The sequence below is a fragment of the Vanellus vanellus genome (assembly GCF_965231255.1).
Source record: "Vanellus vanellus genome assembly, chromosome: 5".
Lineage (NCBI taxonomy): Eukaryota > Metazoa > Chordata > Aves > Charadriiformes > Charadriidae > Vanellus > Vanellus vanellus.
The window spans coordinates 41,756,822-41,775,442 of NC_138910.1; the positions used below are offsets into that span (position 1 = coordinate 41,756,822).

Genomic DNA, 18,621 nt, shown 5'->3' on the forward strand with positions numbered 1-18,621 from the left:
AAAGGGCTTTGATGGGAAAGCCTGGCAGTATATTAGCATAAACATATGTGTTGCACTCATTAGATGTACTTATTCAAAGGGTTTTGCAAAATCTATAGACCACTTAAATCCTCACAATAGGGCTTAGAAAACACTCAGGTGATATGCCAGCCCAGTGATTCACTGCTATGGGTGAATCTCCTCCTAAAAGAAACCAAGAAGAGAGCAGACAAGGCTCCAGGGAAAGCAGGGATCCCTAGGGGATAACATCTGTGGATGGAAGAAGCAATCACAAATAACAGTTACCATTTCCAATTCTCCTTCTTTCCTCTTTTATACAGTAATAAGCAGGCTGACAGGGAAGAAGCAAGGACTGTTTTTCAGTCTTAGGGAAGAACAAGCTGATAATCAGGCATATTGTATCACAGAGGAAGTAATTGAAAAGACACTCTGTTCAATGTGTGCAGGTTACTGAAAACTTCACGGTGATTATTAGTCCCTTTTGCTTCTCCTATTTCAAGAGTAGCTCTTCACTGCAGGCATAGGGTCACCGTGAAATGCACAATCTCTCGCCTGCCTGAAGTTCTGCAGGTGATACACAAAGAACCTAGCTGAGCTGATTTCAGCGGCATGAATAAATACATACTGATTTGTGGGAACATACTGCTAGTAAGAACAGAGCACCAGAGATCTCTTTTCTCCTCATTTAACATAATGTCTCCATGCAGGTTTCGTGGCCTTGGTGCTCACCATTTCCATTCTGCAGAGGTGCTTGTTAGCAAGAGTCTTAAAGGGGGAAGAATCTGCAGTTATAAATGACATATTTAGTTGAGCAGTGGCAGAGCCAAGGAGGAGGGAGACATCGGCTTGCAAAAGTGGACTCATATCATATGGATCAGAAGGTAGCAAACGTGAAAACAGGTGGTGGTTTTGCCCTTTTACTTCTGTCTTGCAGGGCTTTTGCAGATATTGGCTTTAGAGAGAAAGTTCAGCTTACGTGCTTATCTGAAAAACTATCTTAAAGCAACAACATAAGCATTTGTGAATTCAGTCTGTAAACCAGGTTTGTGGGAGTAATAAAACTTGTTCCTAAACTTTCTATAGAATTAATGACTTTGAAGTTACTTTTTCACAGTGGTGGTATTTATCGCATGGTTAATACAGATGCCACAATGAGCGAAAGTTCTTTTCTTATGTATCTTCATATTTATACTGCAAAAAAATTCCCAGTACAGCATTTCTTTAGGAGGTCAGTACTGCCTAAAGAGTAAGAGACATGGCCAGGCCAGCTAAGATGTGCTTTTGTAAGCGTCATTAAAAATACTATTTGTGCAATCTCTTTGCAATAACTCTTTACTCATGCACTTAGGCTGCCAGATGCTGGGCATAAAAGCACTGCACAGTTCTGGTGATGAAATTCTCTGTGCCTCTTTGTTGAGCCTGTGATAACTTTGCCCAGCTCTGCAGCTGTAGAGCAAAGCAGAGCAGCGCAGTAAATATTAATTCTTCCTGGGCACTCAAACAGTGCTGGTTTCCAGGCTTGAGTCTGCAAGCCAGTAAATGCAAACAACTGCAATAATCCTGTGACTGAAACAGCAGCATGGACAAAACATCCCTGAATAAAATTAAAATTCTTGCCACACTGCCACTGACTCCTTTAAGGATAAGGACATTATGACTTACAAATACTTCTCACAATGCAGCATGGCAAATTACCTAGATATTAAATGTACAGTTTTTTAAGTGCCTCGGCAACATTCCAGTGATGAAATGTGAGTCCCTCTAAGCCTGGGTGTAATCAAAGTGGCAACGTCCCTACAACCTCTTTTGTCATCTTCACCCAACTGCTTGTGTATACAAGGAAAAAAAAAAAAAAAGTCTAAAGACACTGAGTTGCTTGCTGTCCTCCACATGCGGTAACAAGTGGACTATCCAGAATAATTTATAGCAGTGTCAGTCACATATCCAGTAGATGATTTGGAACACAGTTCCTTAATCTCTTGAGTAATTCAATTCTTTTAGAGGTCAGAGAGAGTTTAGCCCAACTATGGACCAGGAAAGGCGTTTCAAGGCTAAGCTTATTTTAGAAGAGTTTTTATTGTCCTAGATGCATAGAGCATCAAATATTTTAGCACAGTTAATTAATGCAGTTAAGTTAGCTCTGTTTTTCATTTAACTGGTAGTTTCTTCTTAAATTCACACATATTAAAAGCCCCATGTGCTAAGAACCAGGCTCCCTCCTTCCCATTATGTCTCCCCTAGAAATTTTTGAGGTGTTCCAAAGCAACTTGAATTCAGCTCTATGCTTTTATGGAAAGCAGCAGCTAGCTGCTCTCTTTGGCAAAACAACTATCCAGCCAGGAGAGCTTTTCTTCAAAAAAAAGGCAGTTCCTGTTACCTTTTCTATCTGCACGTGGAATTGTCAGTGCTGGAAGAAAGTGCTGGAAGCAGGCTGGAAGAAAACTACGAGTTCATATCAAGCTCCCATTTCAAAAGTGACACAAGAGTCACTGAAAATCAAAACGCTGCCCACTGACTATACAGACCTTTAGACATGCATCAGTATGGAGCCATATCATCCCCCAAATCATGCTTTTAAGCTAACACCCTTTCTTCAAGATGAGAGGTAACAGAGTTCAATACACAAACACACCAACTTTCAGTGGCTCTCCCAGCATTTTCTGTATTTGTACCTGCTTGGATTCTGAAGGAAATCAATTATGTCTTGCAGTTGCATGCTTCCCTGAAACACGTCTGGAGCCAGCAAAAGGAGATGCCACAGGGAGGTGTCATTCTGCACTTGGGAGATGAGCGTTAGAAACGAGACCATTTCATTGACGAATGCTGCCTGGTACTGTGGGTTGTGTTGCACCTTAACGAATAACAATGCAAGAAATTATTTAAGAACAAGAACCCCTGTTGCCAGTGGGTGTTTTTATGTTTTTCAGCTTGCACTGCACTTGTACACAAGTCTACAAACAATACATTCAAAGGACTCTAGTGACAGGCAATAACTGAGAGAGTGTCTGTGCGTTACCTTCACACCCCAGATTGTACAATAAATACTCTGTTTAGACAAGCCCTACGATTCACAATGTCCCAAAGAGTCCAAAGGCTAGGAATACAAGAAAAATGAATACCAATCCTCACCCTGGCGAAAAAGAAGGCATTACCTTTAAAGAATTCATTTGCTTTAATTATATAGCTTTCCCAAAGACAAGTACTGCTTCAAGCATAAATAGTTGGATCAGATGCAGGAGTTATTGGATGAAGTTATACGGCTGAGGTAATACAGGATTAAATTTATTGCCTCCTCTAGCTTTAAATATTCTTATTTACACCACATTCTCACAGTGGTCTATCTACCTGTCACTGCAGCAGGGCAAATAAAGAGGAGAAACAAGACCTAGCCATGGTGAGAACCCTTAGTGGCCGCTAGCTGACAGCTGGACGTCCTTGCCTTTCCAAGCTGTGTACTCAACTCCAAAGTCTTTGGGCTAATCTTATTGTCCTGGTTTCATCTGGGAAAGAGTTAATTTCTCTTTCTAGTGGTTGCTGTGAAAGGAATGTCAATGACACCTATTGGTTTTAGTTGTTTTTAAGTGATGTTTACACTATTCAAGGACTTTTTTTCAGCTTCTCATAGAAGCATAGACAGAACGATGGAATGGCCAATGAAATATTCCATAACATACCAGACATCATGCTCAGTATATAAATGGGGGGTTAGCTGAGGGGGGAAGGCAGGAATCTGTGATCACTACTCAGGATGGTACCAATTCAGCAGGCAGTAAGAGTGACCCATGTCGTTATTGTTATTTTTCCTTTTCTGTTACTGTTTCTATTAAGCTGTCTTTATCTCAACCCATGAGGTTTTTTCCTTCCTTTCCCCCCCCTTTTTTTTCCCCTCATGCCTCCACCCTTCTGGGACGGGGAAAAGGGGGAGGGAGTGAGCACGCAGCTGCATGGTTCTAGCTGCCAGCTAGGGTTAAACCACAACACCTATTCGCAAGAATTAGCTCAGCCTCGTCCTGCACTATATGCACTTTGGTATCGAGATGAGCAACTCCTAGCCAGGTGGGGTCTTGTTCTATCTCCAAAACACTGCAGTAACGTGTGTGAACTAACGCAGCTACTGGCTATAGATATTAGGAAAGGTCCCAGGCACTCACCTGAGAGATCTGGCTTCTGAACTCTTGGGTAAATGACTCTAAAAGCGATGAGTCGGTAAAGCAGAATGTCCGGTGGATATTGGCTGCCATCTTCTCTTCAGTGAGATGGGGATGTGCTGTGTATCGCGACAAGACCTCACACAGAATGACTTTGAGATTTGCTGCAGTTGAATATTGCGTCTGGCTCTAAAAGCAAGATGTAATGTTAAAGGTAGCTTTAAAGCAATACTCTACTTGCGATGGTTTTAAATGCAGTGATGAGACATTTTTAAAGGATGGTAGTGACATCTGAAAAGCATTGTCATTAAAAGCACTTACACACACATAGAATTCTAACAGGTGTCACATAGATAAAGAGAAACGTGCCCGTAAGTGTTTGTAGGCCTTAATACAAAAACATAAGCATACTGGTGTCCGTTACATGGTACCAAGTTTCTGTTACAGAGTTGTTCCTATCCGTAGTCAATACCTACATAATAAACACACAGTGCCTCTGATGCCACTGCAAGAAAATTGTGGGCAAGTAACGAATTCAATGGCAAAGTCTGTAACATATTTTTAACTTCATGTGAAAGAAAACACATTTTAAGCACCTGAACTCACACAAGTCTTGAGCAAAATAAGGCACTGTGTGTGGCCATATTTGGTAATTCATGCTACCATGTCTCAAGGTGTCTGGTTTATCTGGTTTCTGCTTAGAAAATAATAAATTTACCACAGAGCTTAAAGATCCACTCACAATAACTGTCTTCTCTTCCCAAAATATAGCACGTTCGCATAATAGAGGAGATGCAAAAGGAATAAAAACTATATGTTGGTACTTTGAGCTTCTAACTCTTTAAATATGACTATACATAAATGCTCACACTCAGCCATTATGCAAATACAGACTTACCTTCCCAAAATTGAGGATTTTGTTGAACATGTTGATGCTGGAAGTCAAGTTGGATGGTGATGAAATGTTCCAAAGGGTCTTTTCTCCATGAGATACCAAATCCCCAAATGCTGCAATAACAGTTTGAAACACTGTATTTTACTTAATGTCTTTTAACCTCTTTGCTACATCAAACCATGGCACAAGATAGCTGACTACGGCTTTGGGCATGCAATCACTATTAATCTGTTTCCAAAGGTACAGCCAATGGCATCCTGTAATTACTTAAGGGTTTTTTTTCCTATATAATTAAATCCTGGATTACATTATTTCCTTCTGTAACTTTTTTTACATTAAATGCATTTAACTGTCTGCTTGCAGGTCAATTTCCACCTCTTTTCTCCAGTCCTGCAGCTCTTCCATGCAGGAAGAGAGATGGGTGGCCTTACAAGGAAGCCCACATCAGCTCATGCCAATAGCCCTGTAAGAAAGAACTCTTCAGGTGTCTTTGGCACCAGTGGGTGGTACTTGTTGTTCAGAAACAGCTCCAACGCAGATTTGGAGCACTGCTGCCCACGATACATGGTGGCACACCGCCAGGTGCCCAGCTGACATACCACAAAGCCAACACTTGCACTGAGCTACGCTCTCAAAAACCACAGCTCACTGAAACCAAAGGATCTATGCCAGTTTACACCAGCAGAAGCTACAACCTATAATTTTATATTTTACTTTTTTAAATAAGATGTAGAACTGCGTTCCTACCTGACCGTCCGTGGCCATCAACAAGAGTTGATAGTTCCCATAATTGTTCATTGATTTTTTTTTTTTCCCCATGCCTCTGCATTCAGCCCCTTTTGCATTCTGCCTTTTTCTGCCCGTACACCAAAGGCTGAGTGCATTGGCAGGAATGCTAATTGGAACAGTGAATGGCTGGAGCAGAACAGTCACAGAATGCAAATCTGTAATCATTCATTTGATTGTGAGCTCCCCAGAGAAAAGACTATCCATCATGATGGCTTGCAGATAGTACTCGCCATTACCATCAATAAATAATAATTGTAATGATTTTATGGAAAATTTAAGTCCGAAAGTTCCTTCAAGAAAGAGAATCACATCAGAGGAGAACATCACCAACAATAAATATCCACTGTAGCACAGGAGAAGACTTATTTGCTGGATAACTCTGAGTAAGAAATACATTTGGGAAAAAAAAAAAAAAAGCTGTTTATGTGCAATTTCTGGGCAGTAAAAGGGCCCACATGGAATGTGGAATATTATTCCATAAAAGTGGAATATTATTCCTGGTCTCTAAATTGAAGAGACATGGACTTGACAAATGGACCACTGGGTGGATAAAGAACTGGCTGGATGGTCGCACTGGATGGTCGCACTCAAAGAGTTGCAGTCAATGGCTTGATGTCCAAGTGGAGAGCAGTGATGAGTGGCGTTCCTCAGGGGTCGGTACTGGGGCCTGTACTGTTCAACATCTTTGTCGGCGACATGGACAGTGGGGTTGAGTGCACCCTCAGCAAGTTTGTTGATGATACGAAGCTGTTTGGCAAGGTAGACACGCTGGAGGGGAGGGATGCCATCCAGAGGGACCTGGACAGGCTGGAGAGGTGGGCCCAAGCCAACCTCATGCAGTTCAACGAGGCCAAGTGCAAGGTCTTACATCTGGGTCGGGGCAATCCCAAGCACAAATACAGGCTCGGCAGGGAATGGCTGGAGAGCAGTCCTGAGGAGAAGGACCTGGGTGTGCTGATTGACAAGAAACTCAACATGAGCCAGCAGTGTGCGATCGCAGCCCAGAAGGCCAACCGTATCCTGGGCTGAATCAGAAAAAGTGTGACCAGCAGGTCAAAGGAGGTGATTCTGCCCCTCTACTCCACTCTCGTGAGACCCCACCTGGAGTACTGCATCCAGCTCTGGAGTCCCCAACATAAGAAGGACATGGACCTGCTGGAGCGTGTCCAGAGGAGAGCCACGAGGATGATCCGAGGGCTGGAGCACCTCTCCTATGAGGAGAGGCTGAAAGAGTTGGGGCTGTTCAGCCTGGAGAAGAGAAGGCTCTAGGGAGATCTTATTGTGGCCTTCCAGTACCTAAAGGGGGCCTACAGGAGAGCTGGGGAAGGACTTTTTACTAGGGCATGTAGCGATAGGACGAGGGGGAATGGCTTTAAACTGGAAGAGGGCAGGTTTAGATTAAACATTAGGAAGAAGTTTTTCACTTTGAGGGTGGTAAGGCACTGGAACAGGTTGCCCAGAGAGTTTGTTGAGGCCCCATCCCTGGAGGTGTTCAAGGCCAGACTGGACGTGGCCTTGGGCAACCTGGTCTAGTGGGAGGTGTCCCTGCCTATGGCAGGGGGGGGTTGGAACTCGATGATCTTCAAGGTCCTTTCCAACCAATACCATTCTATGATTCTATGATTCTGTGAAAAGGCCAGGTCTTTAATTAATGTCCAAACAGTCTGTAATCTCGCATTGCTCCTGTGAAGCACAACAACTTAATCCTGGTTTCTTGGCCAAATTCCAAAAGCATTTTCTACAGATAGTTACTTGTAATTATTCCCAAGAATTTGCACTAATGTCATGGCCATAGTCATGTGCCTCTATAGAACACATCAATCATTTTAGCAACGCTCTAAGAATTGCATCTCTGTTCAGAGAGCTTCAAAAGATCAGCTGTTAAAGACAAGAACTTTGCACAGCAGTGAATAACCTACCCAGTGAAACGTTCCTGCTTTTAGGAACCTCTGCACTCCATGGTGATGGATGGTTGTCCTTGGCCACACTGGATGAGCTCCTCCGCTTACTGAGGCAAGGAAGAAAAAAAAAAAAAAGAAAAGAAAAAGACAACACCTGTAACAACTCACAGAGTTTCTTATGATTAAGGTTACATTTAACTACCGCATGACTCAGAACGGGTCTATAGCTGGATTTCATGGCAGGTGTGTTGAAATCTGGGTTGTGTAAAAGTCTGGTTCCTTCTAGAGGCCTGGCATCTATTCTGGGGAAGCACACTGCAGCGCTCTGAGACATGAAACAGATAGAGGGGACCACATTCATGCCTGCTCTGCAGGAACACGAAGGACAGGCAAGGCTTGACATATGTATTTGGTCTATTCTTAAACAAATTCCCACTTCTGGAAAGAAGGTCTCATTGTATCAAGTCCTACTCTGTCCTACACCAACATATGCTCAGCAGAAGAAACAGTGCAGAATTTCATGGCATTGTTAATGACACTCGGACTGGGCAGACAGGCCTTGATGTAAGTGGGAACAGCTCTAAGCTGTAGCAGCAGGTTGCATGCCCCTAACAAGAAATTCCTGAAGACATCAGGACCTTACTTCATCCTTCCCAAACATTTCACTACAGGGGAAAAGAAAGGGTGGAAGATGTTGGTGTTGAGCTCAGTTTTTGTACTTGGTTCCCTTTTATTAAGGGAATCAAAGATGAGAACCTTGCCCATTTTCTCTGCTGGCCACTGGTAAGACACAGTTTTAGGGCAAGTTATAGAACAGTTTAATAAGAGTTTCAGTGAGTTGCACAATGGGAGGGGAAAAAACATTATGGATTAGCTGAATGTTACAACAATATACCCAGACAGTGAAGGGTCACAGCTCAAATACTGTGCCTTCCTGACAAACACACATGGTGATTCTGCTCCTAAGGCAGAGCTGCATCTATTCATGTTGGCTTCTGGAGCCTTCCCCTACCCAGGCAACCTTCTGCTGAGGTTTTATACTCTGTTGTATCCCGCTAGTTTTGCTGTGGCTAGTTAATAGTTGGTGTTTTTTCTTGTAGAACACAATATATTTCTAAGGCTGACGTTGACCACACAAGGGTAGGTATACCCACATAGTTGTATGATACTTCACACAGCCAACTTCTAGCATCAATAGTGGTTGAGATGCTTATTAACGACTCATGTGACTCGGGCTATAGTTTGGTGAAATCCTTTGATTTTCAGTTGGCAGGAAAAAACAGTTATTTCCTAAGCAGCTGTACAGAAACCAAAAACAGAAAGCAAGGAGGATTTGTAGCTGTTGAAACCCATGGAAGACCTCCAGCTTTGGCACTAGAAGTTCCCATTTCTTCATTTCAATGCCCCAAATTAACCATTGTTTAACATGCCCAGGGAAAAACAATGACACTGAGGAAAGAAGCAAAGAGCACTGAAACCAAGCATCTAGTCTCTGTGTGGCTCTGCCCTCTTCTGCTGTGTGACCTTGAATTTGATTAGGATTCATCTTGTGTAATTTCAGTCATCCACATATTTAGACATCGAGATGCCTTCTAACCAATGGAGACATCGTGACCATTGACTTGGCCTGGGAAATCCCAGTCCCTCTGCACTGACTAAGGAGGACCCTTGAGGAGCCACCAAGCCCAGGATCCCCCATCCTGCCCGATGGACTCTCTGGTGGAAGGCATGGGCCCCACATTAGCTCTTCAGAATCTCAAGCTCTGGCCAAGAAGGATTTTGAGGGTCTGACATAGCCACTATGGAGCAGCCTCTCACCTGAAAGTAAAGATGAGCAACCAGGGACCTTGTATGCGAGATGCCCAGATTTTCAGCTCTCCATTAACCAGCCAGGCCTCAGAGCAGCATGTTCCCCAGGGTTGTGCCAGAACAGGGCAGCCAGGATGTAGAAACAACCCTGGCTGGCATGTCTCAAAGCAAATGCTACTTGGCTTCAACTGGAACATCAATGAAATTGAAATGCCTCCACTGAACATTTCAATTTCAACAAACCAACACGCCCTGCCAGCTCCACGATGCAAATCTACATGCTTTTGTGGGCAACAATGGTTTCTTCATTTTCATTTGTTTCCTGATATGTTTAATGTCTTGCAGAGAGAACACCCATTCTGGTTGGCATGTGGAGAGCAGTTGCTCCAGAACAAGTATACCTCAAACTAGAGCTGTTGGGGAACATTTGCCACTTCCACCCAAAGCATCCCGAACCAATCATCACAGTGGCAAATCAGCACGCTGAGCTGCTCTTGGTACACATCTTATCCACTCACACCCTGCAGAACCTGACCCACAATTACACAAAAAAAAAAGTTTCTTTGCTCTGATCTGGGTAAGCAGAAGCATTTTTCTCAGGGAGTAAAATTCTATTCTACTATCAAGCCTGGATCAACTGACACATTAGTGATAGCTGTCCCTAATATGGACATTTTTAAAGTGTCCCATGTTGCAAGCCATATTCTCAGTTTTAAGTGTTCAGATATCTGAGACTATATCTGTTATAACAGATACCTGAGATATATCTGTTGTGGACACACTTGCACCTACACACATGCGTGGCTGCTCCCTCCACCTCAAAGCAAGTTTTGCTTTACAGCTGGTAACACCCAGATAGTATTTAAACTTCCTTACAGTCTGAGAGACGAGATCTCATTAAGTCTTGGCAGCAGATCCTCTGGTGTGTACGGTGTGCCTTTACATCTGGCATCTGAATCACACAGCACAGTTTGCAGGAACGGGAAGAAGCCTGCACTAGGAAGGTTTCGGGGTGCGAGATAACCTGGAAGAAGGAAGAGAAAGAAAATGCCATTACTATGATGCGGACATGCACTTTTTTTGCCATGTGTTTCTATCAGTGTGTGCTATTTTCTCTTCCTAAACCATGGGCTTGATTCTCAGTTTCACTGAGGCTTTTTTACTCCACCCTGGCAGCACTACCTGCTAAATCCCACTCGAAGCCCCTCCTCAACACTGACAAAATCATGAAAGGCTATTTAATAGAAAAAAAAGCGGAGCTATTTGTCAGTCCCAAAGGAACTGCAGATTTTCCCCCTGCTCTCCAAAATGCAAGAAACAGGCAAAAAATTACAAAAGCACTCTACGTTTATGACATCCTAATTCCGCCTTTAAAAATAAAATAAAATATAAAATAGAATATAAAATAAAATAAAATATAAAATAAAAGCAGGCACATGGCCAGAGTAACCTGAAGCACCCATAAGAGCATGTTCTTCAAGACTTAGTTGGATCAGTTTCTATGCAACGCCACAAGCTTCAGTTTCAAGCCAGGTTGTTAAAACAAGGCTCTGTCTCAGCTTTTACCACAGGAAGGGGCAACAGATCCAGGACCAGACAGCCTCCTTTGCTTTTTGTGCAGACCTGCCCAGGGATGGGAGAGGAGCAATCTATCACCACCACCCCCTCCGTGTCTCCTGCCATCTCAGAGCAGCTCCTGTACCATCTGCTTGGTGACCTGTGATGCTGGCAGCCAGTGCTGAGGGGTGAGATGTATGTCCCTGTCTCCTATTTCTGCAAACACAGAGTGGACCTGAGAAATTAGAGACTTTAGTATTTTATGTGCCACTTGCCCCATATTGCTTACTGCCAGCCCGCAGAGTTCACCGGCTGCTTTTCCTCTCAGTGACAAATGCTCCAATAAATCTTGAAACTCTTTTGCTGGATCACAGCAACATATTATTTAAAATAATAATTTGGAAAATTACCTGGCAAAGGAAATTGCTATTATTTCTACTATGGAAAGGAGCCAGATTTACAAAAGCCCCGCAGGCAGGCTTGTGGTAATTGATTACCTCGCTCTTTAGTCTCCAAAACCGACCTGTGACTCTTGCCCAGGCACAGCTTTATCTCTCACCCCTTCCAATGAGGACACCGTACTACATTTGTACTACATTTATTGATTACAGCAGTGGTCAAAAAACAGATGTTCCCAAAGGGGATGGCAGTGATAGGTGGAGTACATGGCTGTCTGTCTCCTTGAAGGAGACTTGAAGGAGACTGAGCTTTCCTCAGCAGTTGGTCACAGCCCATGAGCATGCACTGCATTTTTGGGTCAAAATGCAAACGCTCATGGTTTAGCATGGGAGTTCCCACTGCTTCAGGCCAGATAGCAACTGGCACAGAGGACTGCTGAGACCTGCAAAGTCAAAGCGCCCATTTTGAGTGGTGTTGTGATTCTCTTGTATGCCTCAGCAGAGAACTGCCCTAAAAAATTAAAGGAGATATACCCTGTCAGAGAGGAAGGCTACCTGCTGTGGGAAGTTCCCCCAACACTTACTGTATCCCCCAGGCCACCAGAAATTACACAACAGGCTGAGCCAGCTCCTGGTAATCACAGAGCACCAAGGAGAGTAAAAGATCTCTCTTATCCCTACGGGCAGCCCTTCTGGTATTGGGGCCAAAGGACCAAACATATGCCACTCTGAAGGTTTTGAAGTGTAATTAAGTCTGCTGCCCATGAGGGAAACTTTAGAGTAGGGCACTTTAATCTGGAAGCAACCTTGTGTGAATATCCCTGCCGTGTCTGGGATGTTTGCCCTTTGAGATCACCAATTATAAACCTGCAAAATGGCGTTTTGCACACACTGGCATTTTTCTCATCTTCCTTCTGATCTCCCACACCCTCATTCCCATGCAGGAAATTGACTCACACCCCAATCCAAAAATGCACACCACAGACCACACTTTATCAGTGTCTCTACCAAAACGCAGCTTCAAAGCCCTGGGAAGCCATGAATTTCAGGATGGAGATCATAACCACAATGAAGTGAGACAGGTAGGAGTTAGGAGGGAAACGGCTACACCCTCCGCAGCCATCCACATATACCAATGACAACCAGGGCCAGGAACTAAGCTCATGTCTTTTAGGAGACCTGGAGCAGCTAAAGCTGTGTAACTCCTAGCTGGACACCAGAGTGAAGAACACAAGGATGGGGCTGGGAGCCTGGGGAGCACTGGTCTTCTCTGGAGAGATGCAAGATGTTTACAGAGACAATTATGCAAGAGATCATGCTGAATCCAGAGCAGGGGAAGACACTTATTTGAGATATAAGTAGCAATAACAAATTTTAAAATCGGACTCAAAGGTGGTACACTTTGAACTAAGTGGAAAATTAATCAGTTGCTGTATCACAAGTGAGATGTACAGCTTGAGAACATGGTGATGATATCAGCTCTTGTCTTTTGAAACAGCAGGCTGAAAAATGAAGAGACAGGAATTCATGACCTGAAGTTTGGAAGTGCTGCCACTCATGGTGGTGGCACAATGCCTGTGAAGACATCACTGGCCCAATATGATTGAGGTATTTGGTGAGGCTCTGCCAACTCACATCAGATGTTGAGCAGTTTGTTGGCACTTGGGTACAACCATGGGGCTTGATCCATGACTGAGTCACTGCAGATGTGAACTGGTGCAACCCCATGATGTTCTCGGCACAAAGCAGTGGCGATGCCAGAGAGGACTTTTCTGGAAGAGCCCTGGACTCTGACAGCAGTTACAGAACTAAATAAGTTTTTCAAGAAAGACCACAACACAGAAAAATCTGAAATGTCTGTCCCAAATTCCCATGTGGTGTAAGTTAGACCTATGCTGATTCTTAACCCTGAGTAACTAGCACAACCATGCTCTCTGTTAAGCACACAAATATAATGTAGGCTTATCTGTCAGGATGAAATGAATTGTTATTTTGGCTCTGCTGCCTGCATTGATGAGATCTCCATCTACTTCAAGGATCTGGTTCAGATGCAGGCACTCCTTCAGCAGACAGCTACTGCTGGGGGATGAATCTCACCCTTGCTTTCTTGTGTGGCAACCTGATGGTGCTGAAGGAGCCACACTGTGCACGCTGCCTTCTTTATGCACTAGCTCCACCAGGCCAAGAATGTGGTGGCCAGGCTGCTGTCACAGGTCTGCCACTCCCAGATAACAAGCAGTCAACACCATCACCATCAGAACCACCAAGCACTTGTCCCCCTGTTCATACTGACTTGAAAATCATGTCCTTCAGATGCCACAGAGGCCAACAACTTCATTTAATAGAAACTGAGCAGCACAGCCACAGGAAGCTCAGCCTCTGACTATGCTGCCTCTGGTCGGCGTGCCTGAGATCAGAGCAGAGCAGAGCCAGAGCGTAAGGCACCTTGCAGGAAGCATGGCTGATTTGGGAGTCCAAGCCCCGGACAAACAGTGTGGCCTCAGAGCTCTTTCTGGTAACTCCCCCTCAGCCTGCAAAGGAAGGAATCTACTGATGAGAAGGTGAGTCAAGAGATTAATGTGCTCCCTGTTCCATCCTCCTGCCCTCTATCCATTTGCTCATGGCAAGGAGACGTGACTCCACAGAGCCACATGGGCTGCTCTGCCCACACATACAAATTCATTGCATGTGTCAGCCCCGTACACCACTGCAAAGAAGGCCAGAGAGGAAGCTGGCTCCTGACGCCCTGCAATGCTTCAGGAGGCGTTCGTAACTACCTGTCCCTCCCTTGGCTGAGATTTATCCAGCACATCAACTACACTAGTACACAACATAAGAACTAGCTATGAAACAGTATTGAAGGAAAATTGTAATTGGTCTCCAAATTTTAAAGGACAGTGTTTCAATGGGGATAGTTTCACAATCTGAAACATAACATTTATCAACATTAGTGGCTTTTACAGTATTCTATCATTGGGAATCCCTTCAGTCTTCCACACACTGCACAAGGCAGCTCCTTCTTCCACCGAAGTCTATGGCAATGCCATATTCAAGGAACATGGATTGCCCTGGCCCTGTAGTCCCCAACTTTATGATGCCATGTCACACACTACAACAGATACCCAACACATGACATCATTTTTCATTCCCCTCACTGCCTTTAGCTTTAAATCTCTTAATTTCCTAAAACTACAATTGCCTTTGGAGGCCCTCACTACACTGCCTATGAGCCAAGAGGGAGAGATCACTGCACCCACTGCTGTCCCATGTCTGAGCTGAGAGGTCACTAACACATTTCTTGTCAAATAGACTTGTCTGCAACCAAAACCTGGGCCCAGATCTGTATCGTGTTAGTAAAGACTGACTTGTGAGCTTGCCAGCAGCAGAATCCAAGCACAGAGGCTTTTGCCATCCCCTCTCACTGAGAGCTTTGATTTTCTGTCACCATCGAAAGAAAGTCACCGAATCTGAAGAAAAAAAGACAGGCATCCCAAAGGGCAGAAGAGGCCAAAGGCTCAGCTCTGTATGGGCTGGCTGGTTCTCCCTGCTCAGCAGCATCTAGCTATGCCAGCCACATCTCCAAGAGCTCAAAAGAAATGAGGCATGCACAGCAGTAACAATAAATATAAGATACATATAATAAATACATGCATGCCACTGGAAATTCTGGCATTTCCACATTTGCTTTCATTCAGACTAAAATGAAGAAAATTAACTTCTTTTACTTTCCTGAATATTGTAAACTCCAACATACTTCCCTTCAACACAAGCAGGACATTTTGTTTTCTTCAGGTAAAGGTGCTCGGTATAATAATGATGAAAAACGTCAGAGCAACAATAAATGTCATACAAGAAATATGAAAATTACTATTTCGCTACAATCTATAAGATTAATTGAAATTGACTAAAATGTTTAAATCTAAATGGACCATGTTTTACGTTGCCACATTGATTTTGCTTCTTTCACTGCACTGAGGTTTCAGGCATTTGCATTAGCTGAGTCCAACCATTCATTTCAAGGAACTGGGCATTCCAGTGGATTGCAGGTACAGTGCCATAAATGCAGCCCCCAATGTCCCCCCCTTCAGCCTGAGGCTGCCTCCCCCAAAGGAGGCAAGTGCTGGGAAGATAACAGCCGTTATTATCCACACCAGACCAAAGGAAAGTAAGTAAGTAGTATTTTCAAGTTATCCATTCAGCACAGGTTACACTCTGGTTTATATCAGCCAGTGGTCTCTTGTGCAAACTAGCAACCAGTTCACTCAGTGTGCTGCTAAATACCTTCCTTTCCTTCAATTCCCCAGTCTCAGCTCTGCTGCTCTGAGAGACGCTAACTATACTGCAGCCCCATCATTTGAACACACAAAATCCCTTAAATATAATGGAGCTACACAGACCATATCGTTTGCTTTCAAAATATCACCCATGCATTCCTTCTCCCTTTTCTGCCCTCTACATATTTCTGGTTTCGGGGCTTCCTACTCTGCTCTGCCATCCATCCTACAAAACCAGACAAAATCTATATTCAATCGTATTTATATTAAAGATGCGGGATTTCCATTATGAATGGCTAGTTCTTAAATACATTTAGGTACATTAACTGTATTTTCTTCCTCCTTTACCATTAATTTAAAAAGGCATGCTGAGTTTTTCTGTTTTCTATCCACCCATAGTTTAGTGTTGTATCACTACCCCTCCTTGGGCATGAAAAAAACTTCTTGGCTTCAGATTTCACACTCTGATACTACATATACCTTATGCATTAAGTCCTTCCATATTCCTTCCATAGTTCATAAAAAAAACATACAAATCTTAACTCCCCCACTGGTGAATTAGAGGCATTAACGAGCAAATGACTTCATTAGGAAGTATTGTGTTTAATTGAAAATGCATTCAATCATTGCTAAATCATACAAAGAGACTTAATAACTGGGACTCTTCAGCAAAGAAAAAGACAGCCAAAAAGTGGTTTGATAGAGTAATAAATAAAATCGTGATCAGTGATGAAAAGGGTAAGTGATCATTCCTCACAACACAGGAACAAAGAAACACAATGAGATCAAGAGGTAGCAGCCAAAAGGGACACAAAGCACCTTTTTTAACAAATATCAAAATGTTGTGGAACTGACTGCCACAGGGTAGTGTATGATGAAAAGTAGGAATTCATTTAAAAAAGAATTAGACAAATTTACAAAAATAGATTATTCAGTGGCTATTAAATATGATCACTTGGATTCAACCTCTTCAACTTCTGGCTGAAGAAACCTTAAAACTTGGAAGATTTTTTCTAGTGGAGGGTGCACACTGTGCTTTGCGTTCCTACACCCTCTCTAAATCACCCCCAAGAAGCAGCAGGGTGTCTAACTCAGAGTGGCAATTCTGACTGTTTATCAGCTGTGATTTATATTTACCTAAGAAGTTGCAAAACGTAGTGTTTTATGGAAGTGTTCAAGGCCAGGTTGGATGGGGCTTTGAGCAACTTGGTCTAGTGGGAGGTGTCCCTGCCCATGGCAGGAGGGTTGGGAATTAGATGATCTTTAAGGTCGCTTCTGACCCAAATCATTCTATGATTTAATGATAATATTTACTGCTACAGTGATCTTCTCCCAGTTTTCTAAATAAAATGTTTAACTATATTGTGTACACACAACCTTCTTGCTTCCTTTCCAGTCTTTTCCATAGTCACACAGCATTGCTTTAAACTTTATTCCTCTAAACAGTCAAAAAGACAAAAACGCCTGTTTCATGACATGATCACAACATTTTTTCTCTTCAACTACATGTAACTGCCCAGTTCCAGCTTTGTTCACATCTGTTTATGAGTAACAACCTACACTGCCTATTTTTTGTAGAAAGCTTTTTAATAATGCCAGGACTTTTGATATTTAATTGCTATAGCACATGTATTGCTGTGACATTGTGACATTTATGCACTCTGAAACTCATATCTGAACTTGAAGCTGGAGAGAGGGACCTGCATGTTCTTAGTTACCCATGTCTTTAGTGGGAACAGGACCAGAAGGCAAATGCCAGCTGAGCCTTTCCGTTACCTTTTTCACACCTGCAAGATCAATGATGACACAAGTCCCACACTTGGTGCAAAAACAGGGGGTGAGGACAGTAAGTGTTACAGTTCCTGGCAATACAGCCCAAATCTTGTTCAGTGTGTCCAAAGCCCATAGCGCAGTAGTGATTAGCCCTGCTGATTTTAATGGGATTACTCAGGCTTCAGGTTAAACACATACTTAAGAGCTGTGCTGGATGAGAGCTAATGGTTCAGTGTTGCACTCCCTATTGCACTGTTCCTACACTGTTGCCTTTCACATCACAAAGCCCATTTTTAAAACCGCTCTAGAGTTAACCGGTGACTTCTTTCACCTTGTTTTGGCCAGCCAACAGAACTGCCATTTACCTCTGCAATCTCACCTGATGAGCAGAGAGCACCGAAAGAAAATTCCCCGAGCTCACCTCAAAGTTGCAAGACACCAAACAGCCTCAGTATCTATTGTACCAGAGTAATTTTTGTTCCTCTGCAAGCCTCCATCACTGCTGTATGTTAGGACAGGTTCATGCTGCAAAGTGGCACACCGTAAGGTCAAATACACACGGTACAACATACTGCTGTGTACCAGCACAGGTCCGGATGGCACGCAGCGCAGGGAAACCTGCCAGCTGAGCCCTGCACCACACACGTTAATTACGACAATGTGGTGTTAGCCCAAGTCTCACTGTCCCTGGAGCACACACATTCCCCCACTGCCTTCCTATTATGCTTTAAGCAGTGGCCTTCTTTCCCTCAACTCTAATTTGATTTTTTTTTCCTCTATACAAATCATTATGTAACAAAAAGATGTTGTGAACATCTATTGCACATACAAAGTTCTCCTGTGTACCACACAGCCCACCCTGATTTACAAGTCATGCAACCATTACCTAGCTCCTATTTTTCTAAACGTAAGCTCAGCAGGACCCCAGAAAACTCCATTCAACCTCCCAGAAGGCCATTGTGGCTGGGTGAGATTCAACAGCTTGCATTTTTCATCTTTACAGCAATAGCATCCTTGTTTTCTCCAGTGTCCCAATAACACAATGTCCTCGGTTGCCTGCCTATGACAGAGAGATCC

At 43.4% G+C, this 18,621-nt stretch overlaps 1 protein-coding gene across 1 annotated transcript in view; it reads right to left on the minus strand.

Moving 5' to 3' along the window:
• ABCA12 (ATP binding cassette subfamily A member 12) overlaps nucleotides 1–18,621 on the minus strand; it is a gene marked incomplete at its 5' end in the record, with an annotated part of 90,073 nt that overhangs the window by 58,824 nt on the left and 12,628 nt on the right. Inside the window, 5 exons of the mRNA XM_082483668.1 lie at nucleotides 2,673–2,851; nucleotides 4,152–4,337; nucleotides 5,047–5,156; nucleotides 7,752–7,840; nucleotides 10,419–10,566. Coding sequence (XP_082339794.1) covers nucleotides 2,673–2,851; nucleotides 4,152–4,337; nucleotides 5,047–5,156; nucleotides 7,752–7,840; nucleotides 10,419–10,566 — 712 coding nt within the window. The remainder of the gene's footprint in view (nucleotides 1–2,672; nucleotides 2,852–4,151; nucleotides 4,338–5,046; nucleotides 5,157–7,751; nucleotides 7,841–10,418; nucleotides 10,567–18,621) is intronic.